The sequence below is a fragment of the Chroicocephalus ridibundus genome, chromosome Z, assembly GCF_963924245.1.
Source record: "Chroicocephalus ridibundus chromosome Z, bChrRid1.1, whole genome shotgun sequence".
In the NCBI taxonomy this organism is placed as follows: Eukaryota; Metazoa; Chordata; class Aves; order Charadriiformes; family Laridae; genus Chroicocephalus; species Chroicocephalus ridibundus.
The window spans coordinates 70,361,562-70,386,710 of NC_086316.1; the positions used below are offsets into that span (position 1 = coordinate 70,361,562).

General features: G+C 43.9%; 1 protein-coding gene across 1 annotated transcript; it reads left to right on the top strand.

Moving 5' to 3' along the window:
- Window positions 1-3,076: 3,076 nt before the first annotated feature.
- Window positions 3,077-17,820, top strand: CCL28 (C-C motif chemokine ligand 28). The gene is made up of 3 exons (XM_063320617.1): window positions 3,077-3,202; window positions 16,101-16,227; window positions 17,014-17,820. Exons 1-3 carry the CDS (start codon window positions 3,139-3,141, stop codon window positions 17,168-17,170), a joined length of 348 nt encoding a protein of 115 aa, XP_063176687.1. The 5' UTR covers window positions 3,077-3,138; the 3' UTR covers window positions 17,171-17,820.
- Window positions 17,821-25,149: the final 7,329 nt, after the last annotated feature.

Below are 25,149 nucleotides of genomic sequence, written 5' to 3' on the forward strand. Positions count from 1 at the left end.
TAAATTTATTATTGTGAGTTGATTATTATGGTTATTTACAGAGTAATGGGAAGTACTGAAGTAACAGAAGAGCCTGTTGCATCTGTCAGTATGTTGAAACTTCTGTCAAATTAAGTCTTGCTGGAGACAGCAATGATCCAAAGCTGTTTTAATGTGAATTATCCTGCTTTAACAAACTATGTCAGTGGTTTTAGTCTTCTTCAGTAATCAGCACTTCTGTTGCAAAAGAAGATTGTCTGAGGCAAGGAGTGAGTTAAAGAAGGACAGTTTGCTCTTGCCTCTGCTTGAGTAAATGGAGAAAGGTATATATAAATGAAGGTATTCTATTACAATCCATATTAATGTAGAAGAAGTTACAATCATTAAACTCTGCTCAAAAATTAAAGGTTCAGATTTAAAGTGCTGTCAGTTTTAGCCTTTCCAGCAGTCTGACATTCACAAATAAAAGGTATAACTTCAAAAAGGATTAAAACAAGGATTTGCTTTGTTTCTCAGGATAGAAGAATGACTACCTTCTTACTTGCAACACTTTCTGCCTGCAGGTTAGCACTTTCGTTTGAGCTTTGGATGCACTCCAAATCAATATGTCAATAAAACTCTTCACTTTCCTTTAGCTGAACTTGTAACTAATGCCACAGTCAACTATGTCAGTGCAGTTCTGGGAAAAGAGTTTCTGGCTAACCTGTTCCTCCGTTGTAAGCTGGATGGCTGCCTGCAGGTTTGTGTAGAGCCATAGCACAATATTTGCTTTTGTTCCCTAGCTTTATTTTTATTTTTAATTTCTTAGTCTCATAAAACAGAGTTGTTTCCTCAGTTTACATTTTGACCTGTTCCAATAGGTTTAGCATTTTAAATTGTTGACACATTATATAGCCTCCATAAAGCAGAAATCATGTTCCGGGTCTGACATAATCATAGTTTCCTTGCTGCACTTTCCCGTTGAAGTAAATAGACATTTACTTTATTTGGATCTATAAAGGACACCAGGAACTCTGAGGGAACACAAGATGTAAAACTTGAGCTCAAACTGAGTAATGTGACTGAAGAAGTAAGTTTTATTCAGTATGCTGTAGTTTGTTGCCAGCAGCAGAGAAAGGAATACCTGCAAATATCTCTATTTACTCTGCGTTTTTGAGTGTGTGTCTGAGCAACCACCCGGGAACACTTTGGACTTGTCACTGCAGGAGCCACACGTGCAGTGCTTTGGTTCTTCCCCCATCCCCGTCACTGCTGCAGCTCCCTGTGCTCCATACTCCTACTGTGGTGAGACTTCTATAATCTGTATCAGGCCTTTAAAACTGTATCCAGAGATGCCATGCGAAGCTGGACAAACTAGAACAAACTAGTTAATTATCTGCCAGGACACAAAACACCCCGTTTTACAGTGTCAAGCAGACACTGGAATGCAAAATCTAATACCGACTGAAGCTGTTTCTTTAACGTGTTACTTGGGTAACACCTCTCTCACTGTATTTCTTTTCATCTAGCTCGTTCCTCTTCGTGATACTTTGAAGGACATTAATGCTGCTAATAGGCTTATCCTTATCTAAATTCATGTTAATAAAGGTGTTGTGAGCTGTCTCAGCTTTGGTCATGGTGCTTTAGCTTTTATAACACTGTTTTGTCACTGTAATTAAATGGTGACAGTAAATAAGCTGGTTGGTTTCAACACAGATTACTTCCCTGAAATCACACTTTAAACAGCACACATGATTATTTACTACTTTTTTTCCTCTTAACAGTAGACTTTTGTTTGAAAGTGTACTACTGTGCATTTGCCCTGTTCTCTTACCCTGGTAGATAACAGTGTCAAGCAGAAACCAAGAGATATGAAGTAAAGCTGTGATAGCCAGAACGTTCGATTGCACTATATTAATTTATTACTATTAGGTGGAATTGCAAAACTGGTGTTGGGACAGTGTAAATGTAGATTAAAGTCCCTGAGGTTAGCAATTTCTCCTATCTTGTGTTCTGGAAATTTAGGAATGGTAAGAACAGCTATAATAAGTGAGAGCAAAGGTAAGCTTGGTTGAACAGTCTAGGCACTTCCCAAACTGATTTTTCTAGTTCGCCCCTGGAAAAGGTCAAAGCAGACAGCTGGCACTGCAGTGGCAGTGGTGGGGTCTGGCAAAACATGGCAACTGCTCGATAGCCATATAGCCATAGCGTTCAATTCAGACAGAGACCGCACAGTAATCTTGTGGGTACCAGTGAGGTATGTCAAGTGTAGCAGGCAATTTGAGGAGTTATTTTCCCCAAAGACAGTTTTCCCCATCACCTGCATGAATCAGAAAAGTACTTTTCCAGTGAGACTCACAGAGGCATTACAGAAATTCTCAGTCTCCAAATACACAACTTTTATTTCTTTTTCCGATGAAAGCTACATGTTTGTTTGGAGTGAGTGTTCCTCCGGTATCACGGGAAGTTATTGAAATGGTCTGCAGAAAACAGAATCGCGTTAAAAACGGACGGAGATGCAGCAGCTGCAGTTTCCCTCCAGCTGTCTGTCACCCAAAAGATTGCAGAGTGTCTTTCCTGAACGACACGGGTGCTGCATTGCCAGCGGGCAAAAAGGGAGTGAGGGAGTAGGATGTGCTGAGTAACGCGGCCCTTGCTCGGGGTCTTTGCGGGCTGAAAACACACAGGGCAAATGCAAAGCTGGTGCCAAGCTGGGGTCTTGTGAGGTCTCCACAAGTCTGAGGTTGTGCTGGTTTACACCACAGCAGGTTTGGCCCACGATGTTGCATGTTTAGCTTGCATGGAGATGATACCTAATAGATTTCTTTCTTCTGCGGTATTCCTGCAAATGTTTGTTTCCGAAGCACTTCCAGCCCCGGCATGTCCGTTGTCGAAGAGCCTCATCAGCGAGGAGGGATCTGGCCGTAAGGCCGCAGGGTCTTGGGGTACTGTGTGAAAAGCAGCCTGTTTTCCCACCTGGCGAAAGGCTTAGCCACGCGTCCGCAGGTGAGACGAGGAGTCCCGCTGAGGTCCATAGTGCCACACAGGCGGGAGCCGACGTCGAGCCGCTGCTCAGGGTGGGGCTTCCATCGCGGTTGATGGCCGCAGCGGAGGGAGGGCCCGGCGCGGCCGGCAGCTCTCCGCCCGCCGGCTGGCTGTGCTCCCGCCGCTCCCGCCGGGATGGATGTGAGCTTAGTCACCGTCTTGGCTATTCTAGCCCTCGCGGTTAGTCAAACGTCTGAGAGTAAGTAAATCTGTACTTTATTTCTCTACTTAAAACTCCTAAAAGGCAAAAAAGAGGCAAAGGGTGTCCACCTGGGATTGTGTCCGCTTGAGCCTTTGCACGGGACCGCAGATGAGAGCTTAAAGGTCTGTGCTGTAGCGTGGGGAGGTTTAAAAAGTGAAACCTGGCCGTCTTAAACTACACAGGACAATTGGCATTTGTTTCAGCGGAGTCGGGGCTTCACCTGAGCGCCTCCTCAGTGTTTCCACAACAAACGCGGGGACTTGGTTCTGTAAAATGGCTTAAGCAAGGAAAAGCCGAGTGGGTTATTTGTCATGGCAAACATTACCAAGAACATTGTAGTTGAGAGATTTTAACTGCTGAAGGCATAAGACCTTTAAAGCTGTGATTTCCTGAGGAAACACCTAATAAAATTTCAATATTTGTTTAAAGGAATCTCTCTAGTTCGGCTGCAATTTCCTCCTTTCCAAGCTTCTCAAGACAGAATATGTTTAGAGAATCACTTGATCTTTTTCCTTTAAAGTTAAATTGCCCTGGATGGCAAAGATTTAAAAAAACTTTTAATGACAAACTTCACGTAACTGGTTTACTCTCCAGAGAGGTGGTTTAGCATGCAGCTTTGCTCCGCATTCAGTGCGGCATGTCTTGAGGATTCTGGAGATCTAAGAACACTTGCTTTTGTCTTGTTGCATTTTCTTCAAAATTTAAAAAAATTCAAAACAGATTACCTAGTGCTGTGCTTGAATTCTTAGTTTTTCTTTGTGCTTTTCTACTGCAAAATAAAGTATGTTCACAGAGAAGATGACTCAAATTCTGGAGGACTTCAGCTTTTGAGATGTTCCTTTCTCAAGTTCCACTGGCTTCAGTACGAGTAGGAATTGTGGAGTTCCTTGGGGATTTAGTCAACACGCGTACAAAATATACTTTAAAATTTTGTCCTGTTAAAATGGCCACTGCACCTGCTGGTGTGGGAAGGCTCTGCAAATGCTCTTCTATAAGATTTATGATCTGGCCAGTCAGCAAGGTCTTGCACAATAGGACTGGCACGTACATGCACAGGTCAAAGTAAAGGTTCTCTTGGAACACGTTCTTTTGTACTGAACCATTTGGCACAGGGGAAATACCTTCAGCCCCTTAACTTTCCTCATGCAAACATGCTCCATACTTAGAGACTATATTCAAACAGCAGAACCCACAATGAAAATGGGCAGAACTGAATGTGGCTATCTGGGTACAGGCGCACCCTACCCTCAGCCAAAATAGATTTAGGGTTTACCCTAATTAGGGTTAGGCTTCTTAGGCTGGCCATTATGCATCCATTTATTTCAAGGTCAGGGTACAGATAGACAAGGAACATTTGGGCTGGTGCTAGCAAACTTGCAAAAGTTTCCTTTGCTTGTGGACGTGAATTGGTAGCTGTTGACAGAGGCCAGGAAAGCCATCTGGTGGCCAAAATTACAGCCATCTGCAGGCAGGAACGGGGCTCTGCCAGGCAGTGCCAGAAAATGAGATCAAGATTATTTTGTAGAGTGTAACAGGGATTCCCCTCTCTCTCCCCTTCTTCAAAAGAAGTTTTTGCAATTTTACTGCTAGTCTTCCGTCATCTCATGTCAGTGCCAGGGATTTACAGAGTGCCTGGAGGGAAGTGGGCAGCGCAGCAGGACAGAGTATGCAGCAGGTTGGACTTATTTCAAAGGTGGTTGGTTTGAATTTCAATTTGAGAAGGCAGAAGTTCTCTTTCAGAAACTACTACATATATTTTATCTTGAAGTTATAAAGAGAGAAATTTGGTAATTCCTATACAGTAAAAGCAACACACAAAGAAGTGTTGAATGCTACAGGGTAAGAATAACTGCTAAATAAGAGTGTCTGGATCTTCCCAAAGGAGTTAGCTGGAGTTATCCTAGTCAAGTTATTCCAGTAATGCTGGTCTGGTCAGAGTGAAGGTGACTTGTGGAGACACTGTGACTTGGTGACTCTGTGGGAGATGGGTTCCCTCTTATCAAATTTCATTGCTTTACATAAAAAAAACAGATATATGTTCACATGACAGCTTCTTTTGCAAGACATTATGTGGTTTGTTTTTGTTAGGAGTAGCAGAAATTTTACCTTCTGATAAGGCATTGGATACTAACATTTGTTTGGCCACGTCAATATTACACGCTCTTTTGCCAATTTTTAGCCTGCGCTTCCTTGGTGCTCTGTAATCCAGAGCCATTGTAGTCCAGAGCCATTTGAAAATCATGACCTATATGACATACCCATCTGTCTATCTCCAGTCAGCCTTCCAGCCTTGAAAATCATGGAATCACAGAATAGTTTGAGTTGGAATGGACCTTTAGAGGTCATCTAGTTGAACCCCTAAATGTCCATATATACAGTAGTCCTCGTAGTAGAACAGGAAAAGCATCACTGCATAACTTCATTTGTAGTTGTTCTTGGCCACAAAATTATATAGTACAATTTATATATTAAGATTTTTACTTTGTTTACAGTTCTTTCCACCGCTTCAGCACGTATAGTTTAGAATCCCTTCTATCTTTTATTTATCTCTTTCTCAGAATTATGCTTTAACTGTGTGTATTACCATGCAGTCAAAATAGTAGGATGCACCAGAGCAATTTTCAGCGTTTGAGTTCCCCTCTCATCTCCAGCTATTGAGCAACCTCCTTGTTTTTACAGAGTGCAGCTATGCTACGTTTGCCAGGGATTCTAGCATCCTGCTTTCTTCACCTGCCAGCCAGGATCAGAGCCTTCTGCATAATAGAATAGCTACTGACTTGCTTTAGGTTAATCTGAAAGGACCTGCTTTGAGGTACTGAACTCTTAAAATAGCCTCAAGTTTGTTTTAGATGAGAGGAACATTTTCTGGCAGCTTCATGAGCAAATGAGTACTAAATGGGCTGCCTCACAGTAGCTAATATAAAGTGTAGGTGATGTGATAGTAGATTTCCTTCCAAGGACAGAGCCTGGATTCTGTGTTCATAAACCAACAACACTGGATTAAGAGTTGTCTGTGGAAATGTCTGTATTGAGACCAGAACACTTCAGTAGATGTCATGTTCTGACTAAGCAAGACATTAGTCTGATTAATCAACGCAAGGGGCTTTTTTCCCAGATATACAAAGACTACTTTGTAACCACAAAAGAATTCCATTAGGAAACACTAACGCCTCCTGCTGATGGCCCCAGGTGTGCCAAAGTTGTGCGTTCAGTGCAGAGCTGCATCAGCTCACGGTGGACTTGAGGCACATTAGCAGCAGGTCTCACATTTCAGCATAGAGACAGAAAGTGCCTCAGGTTTATGGATCTCGCTGTGCAAGAGAAGCTGTCCCTCAGACCACACTGTATGTCGGGGGATCTCCTTCTGCTTAGTAACTACATGCATCTTCGCTGGGCTCCTTTAGTCTGTGTAAGTGCAAGAACTCTCTTTCTGGTTTTTTGGTTCCACGGCAGAACGTTTACAGCGTGGCCTTTCACTCAGCAGCCCATGGGTCACATCCAGTTCACGAAGGCCAACTAAGTGCTCTGCCGGCAGGACCGACAGTCTCCTCTCTGCTGTCAGCAGGACTCAGGAAGGACCACCAAAGTCCTAGTCAAAACTCTACCTGCCAGAGTGAAGCCTGTCAGGAAGAGAGCTGCAGAAGGCCTGCCTAAGGCAGCTGTGTTGGGTCTGTAGCAGAGAGAAATGCAGACAGGGACCAAAAATGCCTTTCCCACTGTTCTCACCTAGACCCCAGCTTTTCCTATTGTGGTTAGTCAAAAGAGGCCAGAATGATACCAAGATAGCTAAGAGCAAGGACAGGGGTGGGGAATGGAGTGGCCCCATCGCTCACCATCTACTGCCATGTGGCTTCACCTCCTCTCTTTTTTCCATCTGGCCCCGCTTCGTGAAGCAAAGACCTTCCCTGCCGTGTTAAATTTTCTGCAGAAAAGCCTGGCTGAACCAATGACTGCTATGTTTCTCCTTGCCAGTGGTGTGCCCTACCCATATTGGGACATTAAAGCAGCCCTACCTGCCTAAAAACTGCAGCCAGAGAGCAGCAGAACAGCCACCGGCTACTCCCACTCTGTGCCATAGGAGGGCTCTTCAGGCACTGCAGTTTCCCTAAATGAGTAGGGAAATCTAAGAATATGAGCTCGAAACTGAAGAAGGATGGAAATGTTCTGTGTTGCCCCAGAAACTGAGCAGGCAGCAACAGCTGCTTTTAATATTTCTTGCCTGAACCCTACATGACATGGCCTTCCTCAGCTGTTTAACATGTGGCTCTCAAGTTTGAGAACGATGACGAAATAAGCAAAGCAGAAAGGATGAGAAAAGTTTCTGTGGACTGAGTTTGGCCAGGTAGAAGACAGGAAATGGAAAAATAAACTTTTGGCAGTCAAAGAGACTTGATACTGATCAACAGAAGTGTAAAGACAGGTATAATGAACAGTACTCACAGAGGTCTTGTTCCATCAGAGACGTTGTTTTCGCTGTGTTTCATTCTCTGGCACTGCACTGCAATCACATCAATTCAAACTCACTGAGTCTCACAGACTTTGGGGATCTTTTCCATTTAGGACCGATATTTTACTAAAAAATCTTCTAACAGGTCTAGCTGAATGCAGGTGAAAACAGTAATCTCTAGTTGCCAACCACTTTCGATACTTTCAGCCCTAAGAAAAGTGACTGACTACTGTGCCACCAAGATTTGACAAGCTTCCAAAGAAACAAACCACTCTGGGCAGTTTAAATCAAGTTCTTGTGCTACATTCCTTGAACAACAAGCACTGTTTCAAAATAATTCAGAATTTCAGGGATTTTCTTTTACTTTTCTTTTTTTAAGGAAAAAATCAAGTGGGTTTTTTTCAAATGTGCTAAACAGCTTATTCTCAGTAGGAAGGCAAGGCTTTATTATCTCTCCACCTCTTTTGAAATTGGTAAAGTTACACATAGTATGTTAAATAAATCCAGTATAATGAAAAGATCAGCACTATTGTATTCCACAAGGCTTATGCACCTGAGGAGGTCCTTTTTAGGCATCCTTGAGAGAGAAGGTGGGGTGAGTGAAGGTATTTTTCCAGTTAATATCTTGCTTGCCTGCTTAACTTAACTTGCTCCAGTGGACTTTTCTGCAAGATTGAAGTATTTAGATGCCACCCAAACAAAACCTTTAAAAAGCAATAGGTCTTTCCCTGGTGAGAGTTTCCAGGGAAGAAATACCAAAACAGATAATACCGCCTGCTGAAATAACGACACAGCAATCCCTGAGTGGACCTGTCTCAAGACCCATCACGGAGTTTGTCAGTCCTCTCAGCAGCTCTTTTAGCTTCCTGGTTGAAGAGGCTCAGTGTCAGACAACAAGTCTAAATAATTTTGGGGTAAGCAGCTGTGGATTTCTGATTGTGCCATTAAGCCACAGGGACAAATGAAACGGCCAGCACTGAAAAAATCTCTTTGACTCATAAATGGCACACAAAAGGCCGCGCCAACATCCTTGTGGAAAACCATAGTTCTTTCCTTTTAACCACTGTTTAGACCAATGATTACTAATAAACATGATCTAATTGCTGAAACCACAAAAAAAATATGGTATGGGGTTGGGCTGAAATCATTACCTTTGCTTATTACCTACTGGTTGCTTCCCGCTTGTGGGATTAGGGCAGAGTTACAGTAATAACTGGTGAGACCCCACCCGGAGTACTGCATCCAGCTCTGGAGTCCTCACCACAAGAAGGACATGGACCTGTTGGAACGGGTCCAGAGGAGGGCCACGAAGATGATCAGAGGGGTGGAGCACCTCTGCTATGAGGACAGGCTGAGAGAGTTGGGGTTGTTCAGCCTGGAGAAGAGAAGGCTCCAGGGAGACCTTATAGCGGCCTTCCAGTACCTAAAGGGGCCCACAGGAGAGATGGGAAGGGACTCGTTATCAGGGAGCACAGTGATAGGACACAGGGCAATGGCCTCAAATTGAAAGAGGGTAGGTTTAGATTGGATATCAGGAAGAAATTCTTTCCTGTGAGGGTGGTGAGGCAGTGCAACAGGTTGCCCAGGGAGGCTGTGGATGCCCCATCCCTGGAGTGTTCAAGGCCAGGCTGGATGGGGCTTTGAGCAGCCTGGTCTAGTGGGAGGTGTCCCTGCCCAGGGCAGGGGGGTTGGAACTAGGTGATCTTTAAGGTCCCTTCCAACCCGAACCATTCTGTGATTCTGTGATTCTGTGAATAACGGACTGGGCAATGGAGCTGCAGGATGGCTTGAAGCTCCCGGAGAGCAGCATCCCCTCTCCTGAGGCACTGGGGAAACACAGGAATTCCTTGGCTCACTGCCCTGATTGTTCTTCACACTCAGGGGGGAAAAAAAAAACCACTTTTAAAACTGACTCCCATGTAAAAAGGTACCAGTTGTCACAAGTGCCTCTGTCAACACAAAGTTGCTAATGATACTTTCATATTGTCTGACGAAAAGACTCTGATGCCATGTATTCATCTGTGATTCAAAGATAATTCATTTCTATTTTCTATATTGTAGCTGTATTTTGATGCACAGAACCAAAACCAAAAAATTATTTTAAAGTGATGGCTTCTTTTTTGCCAAAAAAGAAAAAACCCAGTGCAGATGAGTAGTCCTCAAAGCAAACACCTTACAAACCCATGAAAGCAAGACGGCCTCCCCAGGCACACACCCCAAATAAAAAGTTACTAGCAGGCGCTCAGTCTCCATAAGACAAGTTTTTGCCTCTTTAGGAAGAACATAAGCACCATCTCATTCACATTTCATAAAAAATTTCAGTCTGCTTTCTGTTGGTGTATTCACCAGTTCCACATGCAGTCTGTTGCACGTTCTTATGTTGAGAGGCACAGCTTTTTGTATAGCTGCACGAATTAGGTGTCAGAGGCTTAATGCTCCAATTCAAGGATTGTCTGAGCATCAGGTAACTGAATTCACTCTAAAACCACTACTCTAGTTAGATGTGGTATCTAAACATGCAATTATAAACAAGATTCTAAAAAATGCAATTCCTGTTGTCTAAGCTCCTTACAAAAGGGCAGTCTGTCATGAGTGGCCAGTGAGATGCTCATAACCCCACCTGGACACATCAATAATTTTGCTTTATTTTCCTTATATGAGTTTGTATATATTTTTCCTTATAAAGCTACAAAAGTACATCAATATTAGTTTCTTATTTTTCAGTTATAAAGTGTACAAATTACTCACATAGTGCTATATAGTGTGCTGTATTGCACTATAAAGTGCAATACAGATGGTTTCTGATCTGGAGAGCAAAGCAAGTGACGTTTCTGAGTACGTAAAGTGGGATGAGGGCAAGAGATGGTAGCCAGGCAGTGGGGAAACCAGGAGAGAAAGAGTTCAGGAGACAGCTGGCTCACCGTAAGACCTTCTGTAATATCCAGCCATTCCATGGGAGGCTGGTAGCGCTGGCCTTGCCAAGTATTTTAGTTTACTAGAGCCCAAAGAAGCACAGGACTAGACCTCTCCAAAAAGCACAGACGGCAACCTCAGATAGGGATAAGGGTATAATTACCCTTCCTTGAGTTTTTATCCTGCATAATCCTTCTGCCGGGAGCTGACTGGCGACAACAAACGTTCATACTTGAGTGTCACCAACGCTGTCTTGAGCCCTCAGGAAAAAATAAACTTAGTGTTGCTCTATGAGCTGAATGCCCATTTGCAAACATCAATTGATTGGCTTCAGAAGCAGTATGCTGTTGAAGCGAGAAAAGCAAAGGACAGCAGGGAAATAGTACAGGTAGCATTCAACACATAATTAATCCTTCTGCACCATGTGATTATTTATAGTCCTCGTCTCTGGGTTGCTGAGGAGGCAACTGCTCAGCCAGCTGCTTTCTTTCAGCCTCCCTTCCCACTGGGAAGTCCCAGGCTCTGTCGTCAGCCCTGCCGGTACGAAAGTCCCTGCAAGCTGCAGTGGATGACGTGACTGGTCTTTGGTGGCTCCTGCTGCACTGCTCGCTGCCCAAGCTCACGGCTGGACCTTTGCCGGCATCTGTTACTCCAGCCCTCAGCGAGCACTCTTGCAAGAAACAAGGCACACAATCTTCTTGCTTACAGGAAAATATTTCAACAGACTTCTCACCTCCTGCTTACAGGAACTGAAATTGAGTCTCCTGCTTCTTTTTTTCCTGACTCATGCACTCCAAGGCTAAACGATTACTTAAGAAACAGCGTGATTTACAGGCTAGGAAAAAATAAATTAATCAAAACAAATAGGAAGAAGACTCTTTCCCCACTTCTCCCAGATTAGTTCATGGGTTGGGACACAGGGGTCCTTGCTGTGCTCACTTTGATCCTGAGACCCTCCCATCCTAGACAAATCCCTGAGCCACATAGCTTCGCTTGTTCTAGAGCTGATGGAGGCAATCCCTTTTAGAAGGTCTATTTCTGTGCTAGAGCAGAAGAAAATCAAGCACAAAAATGCTAGCGTTTGTCATCAAAATATCTTGAGTTAGGATCTGCTTTTTAAGGTTCATTGACTTTTTATTTTCAAGATGGTATTAGCAAGCAGGAAAAAATATGCAGGAGATCATTCCCTAGTGGAGACACGTTCAGCTGTGGGAGCCCTTGGGGCAAAAGAAAACACAAAACCCAGCAACAGCATTAATAATTTCAAAGACAAAAGATAATGGGTCTGATTCAACCTCACAAGGCAGAGCTTTTAAATTATACTCCTGACACTTCCTGTGTCATTAATGTTGGTGATCTTCTTCCACAAATAAAACACTTAAATCTTTTTTTTTATTATTATTTACGTACTTGTGCACAAGGAGAGGTGGAGGAAACTGTTCTTTAAACAAAAACACCCATCCGTCTTGTGGGAGAAGCTGAGAGGATCTCAGCTGAGAGGTATCTCATCCCATAAGCTGTAAAGACAACTAACCCTTGACACCCCTCTGAAATGCCCTTCCACTAATGCGTGCAGCATGGGGAGCAAACAGGAGGAATCAGAAGTCTTTCTGCAGGTACAGGACCTCACTGGGATTCCAGAGACGTGGTGGAAGGGTATGGGCTTTTAGGAAGAACAGGCTGGAAAGCGAGGAGAAGGAGTTGCCCTTTATGCAAGAGAGCGGCAGGAATGCATGGATCTCTGCCTGGGGATGGATGAAGAGCCAACTGAGAATTTACGGGTCAGGATTAGTGAGCAGACCAACATGGGTGACATTGTAGTTGGTGTCTGCTATAGACCTTCTGACCAGGAGAAGTAGATGAGGCCTTCTTCAAACAGCTGAAAAAAGCCTCATGTTCACAGGCCCTGGTCCTTATGGGGGACTTTAACCACTCTGATATCTGCTGGAAGGAAAATACAGCAGGGCTCAAGCAATCTACAAGATTCCTCGAGTGCATTGATGACATCTTCCGGCACAAGTAATCAAGGAACCAGCAAGGAACAGTGCTCAGCTGGACCAGATACTTGCAAACAAGGACGAACTGGTCAGAGACATGAAAGTCGGAAGCAGCATTAGCTACAGAGTCCATAAGATGGTGGAGTTCAGGAGAGGGGAGCAGGGCAAAAAGCAAGATCACAGCCCTGGATTTCAAGAGAGCAGATTTACAACCTCTTCAGAGACCTGCTGGAAGAACTGCATGGAATATGACCTTGGAGAGAAGAGGGGTTGAGGAGATATGGGTGATATTCAAGGGTCACCTCCTCCAAGCTCTGGAAAGGTCTGTCCTGACAAACAGAAAACCAAGCAAAGTGGCAGGAGGCCTGCATGTGTGAGCACCGAGCTCCTAACTGAACTCAAACATAAAAACAAAGTGTGGAACAAAGGTGCGCAAGCAGGGGCAGGTGACCCAGGTGGAGTATAGAGTTTCTGTCTGTTTATGCTGGAATGGGGTTAGGAAAGCCAAGGCTGAGCTAGAGTTGAATCTGGCCAGGGGTGTGACATGCAACAAGAAAGGTTTCCATAAGTACCTAAATAGAAAAAGAAAGAGGAGGGAGTATGTGAACCCGCTGCTGAACGGGGCAGGACACCTGGCGACAAATGACATGGATAAAGCTGAGGTGCTGTTGTGTGAAAAGGAGCCAAACCCCCTTGCGTTCTAACACCCCTCACCGAGGTGGGAGGCCAGGTGCGGCTAGGTTTAAATTCTGAGTGATGCCCAATTCAGCACTATCAGTCCAGTCGCGTTTAATATGTACTAAACTATCACGATTTGGATACACTAATAGCGGACTGCACCTTCAGTCTAGTCGTGCTCATGAACCAGCACGGCCACTTTTGAGTCTTTGGTCGCGTTCAGTGGGAAACCGAAATGACTAGCTGCTTAAAAAGTACAGTTTATTTAAACAACAGATATATAGGTTCTTAGGATTGCTGGTGATAAATACGCTGTCTGCAAAGCACGTGCAAATAAAAGTACTGTTAAGTATACAAAACACGCAACAAAGTTATAAACAATACAGCCTGCCTATAAATGTAGGATAGAGATTCTCTAGAGAAATTTCTAAGTTTCCCGAGAAAGCACTTGGTATAATCTAAGTCTTACCCAAAGGCGTCCCTATGGGGGGGAAGAGAGGCTCAGCCCGTCGGCTGGTCCCAGAAGTCAATGATGGAGTTCTCCTGACTTGTTCGCGATGGTGTCTTCCCCAATATTCCCTCTCTCTCAGGCTATTTTTATACTATTTTTTTATTTTCAAAGTGGAGTTTGAGTTACTTTAGTCATTAATACTTTTATTATGATTGGTGTACTCAAGGAGGAGTGGTTGCACCTTGGGGGCCGGTAGCCTCCGGGATGGAGGTGTGTTTTGGTACATTGTAATGAGCAAAGTTTGCACAAAGGACAGCATTTCATCAACATTTGACAAAAAGTTGGCTCGGGTAGTGTGTAGGCCACTTATCTGTTCCGTAGTACCATCTCGTTGCCATATCTGCTATTCATCACAAAGGAAGGCTATGGAAGGATCGCGTTCCATTCCATCCCTCATGTAGTTTCTCAAACAACCTTGTACAGGGAATTGCAGATGTTGCATTCTCTGTGTGTCAGCTGCGGCTGTTCTCTACCTCAGAAGCCTCTTGATTTTATGACTTTCCTTAATGTGTGAACAATGCTGTAGTTTTGTATTCTTGGCCAATTTAGTAATTATTCCACAGGTGCTCAGTGCCACCTTTGCCTTAGTCTTTCCCATTCAAAGTGGCCTTCAAGAATCCCAGGTCTCTGAGACTAGAGGGAGTGTCTGGAGGACTGAAGACTTATCATCAGTTTTTAGGGATTAGGGAGCACTTGGAAAAAAATTAACCTACATAAGGACACAGAGACAGATGGGATGCACCACCCACTAGTGCTGATGAGACTGGCTGATGTCATTGTGAGGCCACTGTCAATTATCTTTGAACAGTCATGATTGGGAGAGAAGCAAAGACTGGAAGAGAGCAAATATCACTCCTATCTTCAAGAAGGGCAAGAAGGAAGATCCAGGGAACTATAGGCTGGTCAACCTCACCTCAATCCCTGTGAAGGTGATTGATAGAGAAAAACTTCCCGAAAAGCGTTTACAAAGATCTGAAGGACAAGATAGTAATCAGGAGCAGTCAGCATGGCTTTGTGACAGGGAAATCATGCTTGACCAACCTGATAGTCTTCTACAATGAGACCACTAGTTTGGTGGTCAAAAGGAGAGCAGTGAATGTCGTTTACCTTGACTTCATTAAAGCCTTTGATACTGTCTCCCACAACATCATCATAGACAACCTGACAAAGTACAGGTTAGATGAGTGAATAGTGAGGTGGACTGAAAACTGGCCAAAAGACCAGGTCCAGAGGGTTGTGATTGGTGGCACAAAGTCCAGTTGGAAGCAAGTCAACAGTGGTGTACCTCATGGGTCAACATGGGGGACAATACTGTTCAACATCTTCATTAATGACCTGGATGATAGGACAGAATCCTCAGCAAGTTTGCGGATGATAAAAAACTGGGAGCAGTGGCTGATTCACTACATGGTTTTGCTGCCTTACAGATAGACCACAATAGACTGTGGAAATGGACAGAGAGGAATCTCGTAAAGTTCAACAAAGGGAAACGCAAAGTACTGCATCTGGGGAGAAATAACCCCAGGCAGCAATACCTGCTGGGGGCCAGCAGGGAAGGGAGAAAGAAATCTGTTTGGATCGTCTACTTGGTTCACAGAACCTTCAGGGCCTGGTAATGAGGAAAAGGGAACAAATATGTGACTCAGTCACAGAGAATGGCTGCTAACAACATTACCAGGGGTTGGGAGCAGGGAGTACCAGTCACAGAGTCAAGGGAGGTGATCCTTCCCTGCTCAGCATTGGTGAGGCCACATCTGGAGTGCTGTGTCCATTCCTGGGCTCCCCGGTACAAGAGAGACATGGACTTACTGGAGAAAGTCCAGTGAAGGGCCACAAAGATGATGAAAGGACCAGAACGTCTTGCATATGAGGAAAGGCTGAGAGAGCTGGGACTGTTTAGCCTGGAGAAGAGATGGCTCAAGGGAGTTCTCACCAAGATATTGTAACCATCACTCCCATACCTGATGGGAATGAAAGAAGAGGCAGCCAGGCTCCTTGCAGTAGTGCCCACTGACAGGACAAGAGGCAATGGGCACAAATTAAAACACATGAAATTCAATCTGAACACGGGAAAACAAGGGTGGGTTTTCTTTTGCTGTGAGGGTGGTCAAACACTGGAGCAGGCTGCCCAGAGAGGTGTGGAGTCTCCATCCTTGGAAATATTCAAAAGCCGTCTGGACATGGTCCTGGGCAAGTGGCTCCAGGTGGCCCTGCTTGAGCAGGAGGTTTGGTCAAGATGACCTCTGAGGTCCCTTCCAACCTCAACCATTCTGTGATTCTGAGAAGTCAAGCTATGACATGTCCCCTTCCTATCTATGTTGTTTCTAACATTATTGTTACTCTTTTTAGCTTTGTTTCCCGGGGCCTTTAGCTGTTGCACAAAAATTTCAGATGAAATTCCCAAAGGAATTCTCCGAAGAGTGGAGAGGTTTGAAATACAGAAAGCGGATGGCCTGTGTCACCTAGAAGCTGTTATGTAAGAGATGTTTTGGGTCCTTCACTGTGAGAGGGGTACCGTCCAATTAAAACCTATTAGGTGCCAAACAAGCAGAATCTTAGAATCCTAACACAAATTCAATGAAAAACAAAATTGTGTGTGATTTAAAAACTGTCCTTCCTTGTGCTATTTAAACTTCTGATTGCTAAAACTGAATTTCCTTTTCAGTAATAACATCTATCGTTATTCAGCCTACACTAACTTTGACACTTGCTTTATTTTCAGAACTGAAGAATGACTCGTGCACCTTGACTTCTCTGTTTTTTTCCAATGATTGATCCTCTACAAACCTTGCCTAAACTCATTAAATCAGCTTTACTTTTGTACATAAGCTTGCTTTTTTTTTTCTTTTCTGGTACAATATCACACTGTTCGGGTTAAATTGATAAATTTCAAAGAAGTCTTTGACTTTTTTTTTTCTAGATATTTGCATGATGATTGTGACATTAATTATAATAAAGTGGTCTACTTATTTATTTGCCATAGAAATGTACTGTTTTGCACTGTGGTTCTTTTGAGACACACTGAAATTGTAAAGCTTTTTTTCACATTTTGGACCACAGGTGCAAACATTGAAACCTTAGATCCTAACTTTTACGTATTTGAAACCAGACAAAAGTGCATAGACCTAGTATAAAATATAATTTAAGATTAACTAATTCTAACTGTGTGGTCTTCCTAAGTGAGTGATAAGTATGATCGTTTTAAAAAGTTGGGGGTTAAAATTTTTTCTTTGAAACTGACAACCAGTTTTTGCTCTGGCAGTCTCTACATAGAAGGCAGAAAGTTCTGTGTGAGCCCACAGATTAAAAAAGTTAAAAAATGGATGAAGAAGAATAAGCACAAGATTCCCAGAAGAAAACCTCGTGGTGGAAAGCAGAGAAGAGACAAAATTATTAAAAAGAAAGAAAATAAACAGTAACATGAGGAGGCAAGCCCCATAATGAAGATACCTGTGGAGTACGGCACTGTGAACAAAGATACCAGACTTCATCAACGATGGATCATTGTAGCATCAAAAAGACTTTTCAAAAACCTATGTGCTAGAGAAAGCAGTGGCAGAAAAAGTTATCTGTAGACAAGAATGATGCTGGTCAGATTACCAGCCAAATTACAAGATGCTAGTGACAATGTCTTGTAGCAAGTGCTCCTGTACCTCCTAGATCTATTGGTAGACTTAAATCTTTCTCTCCTACCCTACTTTTATGGCAGCCTCCCCTGTGATTTCTATTGTAACATGCTGGTATGCAGTTCCTTCTCATTGCTCCATTTCCCAGTCCCATTCTTGGTCCTTATTTTCCCTTGTCTGCAATCATCTTTTTGCTGTTTCCTGTTTTGTTTCTATTCTTCCAGCCATAAATCTTTTCTTTTCTTCTTCTTACATAATTTTACAGATACCTTTCCAGATACTAGTTCAGTTTAAGTTGGCCAAATCCATTTATCTTTTACCTATTCCAAATGATGTCTGCTCCCAGCTGTTATTATCATGAGATTTCAGTGATAACAACCGAGCCTGTTCATCGAACTCAAAGTGTGGCATCTGAAGCTATGCAATAAAGATAATCTCTATTGCGTTTGTTTGTTCCTTTCCCTATTAAAATCCTTCATCTGGGTCCTTCCTACCCTCTCTGATGAATTTGTCGTAATTAGCATTGGGGATTGTGCATGTCTGTCAAGGCCTTTCTTTGAAGACTCACAAAGATGCCAGTCTGGCTGCCCACCCCGTAGCCTCCCTCCCACTGCACGGCACCGCCTTCTCCCATGTGGCACAGACTCCAATTCCCTCCCTCCTTCCTTGGAAGCTTCCAACTAATTTAGTATTTCCACAAAGCCAGCTCAGGCAAAGGCACTTTTCCTCAGAGATGCACACATGGAAAGCAGCAAATGCGGGAAAAGAGAGGTCTTAAAAAGAGTAAGTGCCATAGAATGCATACTTAAAATATTTACCTAGTGCACCAAAAATACTTAATATAGCGGCATAATTCTGTTCTTCCTCTTCTTCCACTACTAATTACTGTTTGTTTTTATTCACTGCATTTGATTTAAATTAGCTCCTCAGAGCTGTCTCTTGTGTTTGTTTTGTAATAGTTATGTCTAACTACATACTGCAAACATGGGAGAAAGCACAGCAGATGACAGTAGACGAAAACAGCTGCTGATAGGTTCCCTAAATAAAATAAAGATGAACATCCGTAGCAAGGTCGCTGGAGAATAGGTAGCATACTCCCACAGATGCATATCTAATGAAAGAAACTGACTCCTTCCAAAACAGATAAGAGAAAACAAGAAACATAATTATCTTCTCTGAGGAGCCAACAGCCTCCTACAGGGATGAGGCAACTCATAAAATGCTTTTTCCAGGTTCTAGGGAATATTGTGTACACCACATACACATTACGCATGGCTCCATCCTCTGCTGAAACAGCATGCGGGAAGTCATCTGCTGGGAGCAGGAGCTGGGATTGCGCGCTCTGACTCTGAACATGCAGACAAGCTCTTCCTCCTGAATGCCGTGTTCAGCTTGCTGGGGAGGCAGAGGATGTGACCTGGCTGATGCAAGCTGAAGTGGCACATATTTTCCACCATTGTACTCACACTCTGATGGTGCACTGCCTGGACACCACACGGATAATAGCGAATGGGTATTAGATGGAATCCAGTCCTCCTGGGCCCAGGTCAGCGGAGCACCAGGAATGCTAAATTGCTGAAGTATATTACACTGCGGTATCAGTATCTCACTGTTTCTGGCAGTTACATTTATTTTCTTCCTCATGTTCTGCTCTGGATTCCAGATTTTACCTTCACGCTTCCCTCTTGAGACACAGATTCCTAGGCGCCTTTATGAAGGCATCTCAGCTCCTCATAGCTTTTCCATCATAGAATCATAGAATGGTTTGTGTTGAAAGGGACCTTAAAGACCACCTAGTTCCAACCCCCCTGCCATGCGCAGGGACACCTTCCATTGGACCAGGTTGCTCAAAGCCCCATCCAGCCTGGCCTTCAACACTTCCAGGGATGGGGCATCCACAGCTTCCCTGGGCAACCTGTTCCAGTGTCTCACCACCCTCACAGTAAAGAATTTCTTCCTAATATCTAATCTAAATTTACTCTCTTTCAGTTTTAAACCATTAACCCTCATCCTGTCATTACACTCCCTCATAAAAAATCCCTCCCCATCTCTCCTGTAGGCCCTCTTCAGGTACTGGAAGGCCACTATAAGGTCTCCCTGGAGCCTTCTCTTCTCCAGGCTGAACAACCCCAACTCTCTCAGCCTGTCGTCATAGGAGGGGTGCTCCAGCCCTCTGATCTTCTTCGTGACCCTTCTCTGGACTCACTCCAACAGGTCCATGTCCTTCTTATGTTGGGGGCTCCAGAGCTGGATGCAGTACCTCACGTGGGGTCTCACAAGAGTGGAGTAGAGGGGCAGAATCACCTCCCTCAACCTGCTGGATGTGCTTCTTTTGATGCAGCCCAGGATGCGGTTGGCTTTCTGGGCTGCAAGCGCACGTTGTGGGTCATGTTGACCTTCTCATCCACCAGCACTCCCAAGTCCTTCTCCTCAGGGCTTCTCTCAAGCCATTCTCCACCCAAGCTGTATTTATGCCTGGGATTGCCATGACCCAGGTGCAGGACCTTGCACTTGGCCTGGTTGAAGTCCATGAGGTTTGCACAGGCCCACCTCTCAGGCCGGTCCAGGTCCCTCTGGATGACATCCCTTCCCTCAAGCATGTCAACCATGCCACACAGCTTGGTGTCACCAGCAAACTTGCTGAGGGTGCACTCAATGCAACTAGTAGCCTTTTGAGTGCATAGAGTGTACCCTAAATATTGACTAGAGTATGGAGTGTACCCTAATTTCCATGCATTTCACAGAATTAGAGTGTGCAACTACCTTTCCAGACTGTCGCAGGCATGTCCAAGGCCCCTGTGAACCATCTGACTGTTTCACTTACAGAATCATTAAATATTGCCACTTGGTCAAGGCAAGTCAGGAAAGTTTGGGAGATTGGAGAAAGAAGGGAGCCAAGTCAAGCTGTCAGTACAGATATGAAAAAAGGCTCCAGATGAGCCCACAGCAGTGCTGCCATCAAAAGTGGGAACTTCCAGATACTAGGGAAGGGAAGGGAAGGGAAGGGAAGGGAAGGGAAGGGAAGGGAAGGGAAGGGAAGGGAAGGGAAGGGAAGGGAAGGGAAGGGAAGGGAAGGGAAGGGAAGGGAAGGGAAGGGAAGGGAAGGGAAGGGAAGGGAAGGGAAGGGAAGGGAAGGGAAGGGAAGGGAAGGGAAGGGAAGGGAAGGGAAGGGAAGGGAAGGGAAGGGAAGGGAAGGGAAGGGAAGGGAAGGGAAGGGAAGGGAAGGGAAGGGAAGGGAAGGGAAGGGAAGGGAAGGGAAGGGAAGGGAAAGACCTGGCTTGCAGACCTGTCCTGTAAGAATGCAGCACAGCTGCGATTCTCTCTCGGGTTTGGAGAGCTGTATCTGCTTCCTGGTGGTGACCCTTTTTGGTACTGTCAGCTTTCCTGGCCCCCAAATGTTAGGTTCTCATCTGTTCAACAATTACTGCTTTGTATTTGAAATTTTAACACTGCTGCAGTTCCTTCTCTTATGCACACTGTATAAAAGTAGCAGGGTCTGATTTAAATGCATTTTCATAGCTTTTAATAACTGGAATTGTTACAGTGTTATAAATATTTTAAGACTCAGCCAGACTTGCAACTCAAATGCTATTGAAATATTTGCATTTACTGAACCTACTTTAAAAGACAGGCTTTGATTGTTTTATTCACATCTCCCAGTTCTTCAGAGTGTATGTTATCTCGTATCAGGTTCTCTTGGATTCGATAGATCAAATTGAGAGACTACGAGATGACAGAAGTCCTCTCCCAGCTGCCAACTGTGTTTCAAGTTTGTGTTCCTGTGCTTTCTTTTGGGAACTGAATAACAGTCATTCAATCTAAAAAACTTTCTTCCCTGATGTTGTCATACAAAGTATCAAAACAGCACGTGAAAGATCTACTATGTGGTACAGTTTCATTTATCCCTGAACCCTGACACACAAATACACAAAAGAAAAACCTTCCAGTTTCCAAACCTTCACTTAGGTGACCTCACACTCTTTGTACCTGAGCCTTATTTTTGACCTTTGCTATTTTGTACTTGGCAACAAAATAAAATCAATACTTTTTCAGTAAAGTCATCTCGACATTTTGTTTTGTGGAAGAGATGATCACAGCACATGACTTTGCTTTCCCTGAAAATGCTGGCTAAAGCTCTCTTTTCAATGGGTTTAGGCACCTAAAGATGTAGTCAGCCGCGTCTGAAAACCCCAGTGAGTATTTTAGTGACTTAGAAGCGTAGCTCCCATGGAATTAAATCCAAATTAGGCCTGGAATGAAGATTCTTGAAATTTCCAATAAAATCACTCTTAAACTGTTTTAAGAAACAGTTTTAATTGTCTGGCTGTTTCATTTTTTTAAGAGTTATTAACCTAATATGACAGTCTCTGTTTCTCTGGGAGGCTTTAGGGAAAAAAAAAAAGTCACAGATAGAATTGCTTAAGAATTACTAAACAGAGGCAAAGAACCTGTTGGGTCTATTGAGACAAAACCAGCGCCCTAAATTTGATACACTGGCTTAAAACTAGAAGTAAGGGTGAGTCATTGGACAGCAAACACTCTTCTTTCAAAACAGTACTGGATCGGGAGATCCCACCCACTTTTTCACAGCTGAAAAATGGCGAAAGAGACTCAAATTCAAACTCCTTTTTTATCAAAACAGACTAGATTTTAACTGAGGAAGAGGAAGCGCGTTTGTCCTCTCACTAGCAGCGTCTGAGCATGTTTCTACTGCAAGGTTATTCTGAGTTACGCTGACTTTCTTCGGTAATACCATCTCTATTAAATGGACCTCTCCTTTCTCAGGTTTCCAGTTCTAAGGTTACCGAGGCGCAGCGTTCATTTTGGTACACTAGTCCAAATTACCAAACACAGTCTCGTCTGAAAAATCTCACTGGTTAAGCTCTAGAGCCACAAAAGGAAAATGACCTGCATTCTCACAAGCTGGGCTGGAAATAGTGGCAATCACACATCTGGAGCATAATTTGGTTAGAGGACTATAATTAATTACCTAAGAGGCCTGGAACAAGAGTCACTGACAACTTTAATGTTATTACTGCAATCTTTCTGAGAAATCCATATAAAGCAAATGTAGTCTATCGCAATACCAGTATAGGCAGATGCTTTCTTGTGAAGAAATAATAGTAATTTTGTTGTAAATGTTCCCTTGCAATACACTCAGTAACAGGAAAAGCAGATAGGAGCCTCATAAAGCTGAATAAAAAGAATAATGCTATTGACAACAATTATAAAATAAACTGTACCGATTAATAAGAAAAAGTAGTAAATCTAAGGCTACAAAGAATTAGTCATCAAACTAGCCTGCAGTAAGAGGATATTTGGACATGATGTAAATATAAATCAGCATCTGGATTCAGAAACATCCTGAGGAGACAAATGCATTGCTTTTAGCAGCATAGATTAGATACCTGATCTCTGGATTTAACTTCAGATAATTATTAAAAAATTGGGACTGCATTGTGCCCTTGACCTCAGTTTTAAAATTCTGAAAATACAGCAACTATCTGTCACATTTTACCTTTTAGTTTTCCTTTATCATCTGCAGGGTGTAATTTTTAAATGTGCTTCACTACTTGCACAATAGGAGAACACAATTATAATTTTATTGGCTACAGGTGGTGGTTAATTTGGTGGGGGCTTTTTTTTGCAAATACGTAATTTTAAATTAATAGCTATGATTTCATGCATGTCTGTGTCATACTGTCTTCTACAACACAGAAAGTTAATGTCAAAGACTATGGGACGTCATTCATCGTGTTGTACCATGGACCATGTAAAATAAAGCAATATGGATCACCTCCTCAAACTAATCTTAGTCATTTTGGCACCTTTTTTTGATCAGATCTGTGAAGATGTAATAGAGATAAGAAGATTGCTATTTACATCTGCATTTATTGTTGGCTACACACCAAAAAAACAATTGCAAAAACCAATTCTGCCTTTACCGTTTTGAAAGCAAATACAATACTCAACAGGAAAAAAAAAAAAAAAAAGAAAAGAAAAAAAAAAAGAAAAAACCCCACTACCGTGTAAGCACAGGCTTACAGGCGAGCAGATTTCAGCGGCCGGGCAGCAGCAATGGTGGGTGAGCCAGGAGCCGAAGGTGACAAGGCGGCAGGCAGGGGAGCCACCACACCGGCAATGGCACGCTCTCGCAGTGCCCAAACAAAAAAATCAAGAACAGGGCCAGTGGTGGCAAGCGGGGTCAGCCAAGAGCCCTGTTCTCTGGGCAAGTGTGAAGAAACGAGCAGGTGAGAGGTGAAGCTGGGAAGTCCAGTCAGTGGGTCAGGATCAGTGAGGGACACAGCCAGGCACAGGCACACGTGCGGCGCCGCACGGGCGAGGGCCCAAGTTCGAACACAGCTCCCAAAAGAGGGGGAAGAGGCCACCGAGGAGGCTCTTCACGGCTCCTGGTCATGCAGCTCTTTTCGCTGCGGCCCCATCCCAGGCTACCTGAGCACGTTGTACCGGAGCCAGCATTGTGCCCCGGCAGCCAAGCCCCAGGGAGCAGGGAAGGGGTTGCAAGGTCTCGGGGTGCACTCACAGCCCTACGAGGAGCTCACGCAAATTCAAGATGGACCACTTCGTCTCCTCCTGAGCGCCGGTGCTTCCCCAAAGCCAGAACAGTCCAAGTACCCTGATGTCAGGAAACATTTTGCCACCAAAGTGTCTCATGAGAGGCTGATGTTAGGAACTCATTTTGAAGTCTAGAACAAGGACACAGTCCTGGTTTTGGGCCTGGTTTTTTTGTTAGTTTGTTGGTTTGTTTGGGGTTTTTTTGTGGTAGGAAGGGAAAAGAAGGAGGAATTGAAGTTTTAGACTCACAGAGCTGAAGCCCAGCTTTTCTAAGGAGTCCATTTGGTCTGTAGGCACAGAAGATAACAGTGTGTCTACATGATGTAACTATGCCATCACCTATTGAGTTTGCATTTTGTCCACGTGTGTTTTCAGAGTTACAAACAAAACTGGCTTGTACACAGACTGGTGTAAGCTTATCAGAAGACCACAGGGTAACACGTGCAAACAAAACTCCTCAATTTCTCAGTAGTGTTTCTCAATCCTTGCACTACAGAGAGCTATACGACAAATCTGTGATTTTACATGGTGATAGCACAATAGTTACAAGGTCAAAACAGATTGAACAAACATGACAGGAGGCAACATTTTAATGACAGTTTCTCCCTTTCTTTTGCATCATGGTTACCTGCCCCTGAGACGGTGGGAATAACACCGTTTTAACACCCTGATGCTGTGCGAGGTGAGCAAGGTTGTGTCTTCTGCTAGCTGTAGCAATCAGATCTCACAAGGCCTGACACCAGCTGCTGTGGGAGTGTATTTCTTTGACTCGAGCAGTGTTTTACAACGAGATTATCCAGGATTTAAAATTTGTGTGTGGTTTTTATTGAGCAGTTTCCCACCTGCAACAAAGGTTTGCACTCCCGGTAGTGGCAGGGAGGGCTCCTCAGGGGACACTCAGTAACCTGTGCAGCAATGGATTAGCTGGGTATAAATCATTGCGGGGCCTAAAGGCTACAGAGGTTGGCATATGAAACCCATGCATTAGCTAATTGTCGATTTGTCAAACAACAGTAAGGCCATGAGGTGTGGCTTGGCACACCGTGGGTTTCACGAGCTGTCAAGAGACTGCCAGGGAGGATCCGTGGCAGGTCCGATGGGGCATCACACCCTCCGTAATGCCGTTTCGCTGGCAGAGCCCCCGTGCGTGCCCCCAGCCCCTTGTCCCGGCCGGCTATGGCACCCTGCACAGGCGA

What these genes read in the sequence shown, in the direction of transcription:
- CCL28 (XM_063320617.1), top strand. Translation starts at nt 3,139, where the DNA reads ATGGATGTGAGCTTAGTCACCGTCTTGGCTATTCTAGCCCTCGCGGTT. An exon ending in GGTTAGTCAAACGTCTGAGA is followed by an intron (nt 3,203 to 16,100) that starts GTAAGTAAATCT and finishes TACTCTTTTTAG; the next exon opens with CTTTGTTTCCCGGGGCCTTT. An exon ending in TGTCACCTAGAAGCTGTTAT is followed by an intron (nt 16,228 to 17,013) that starts GTAAGAGATGTT and finishes TTGCTCTGGCAG; the next exon opens with TCTCTACATAGAAGGCAGAA.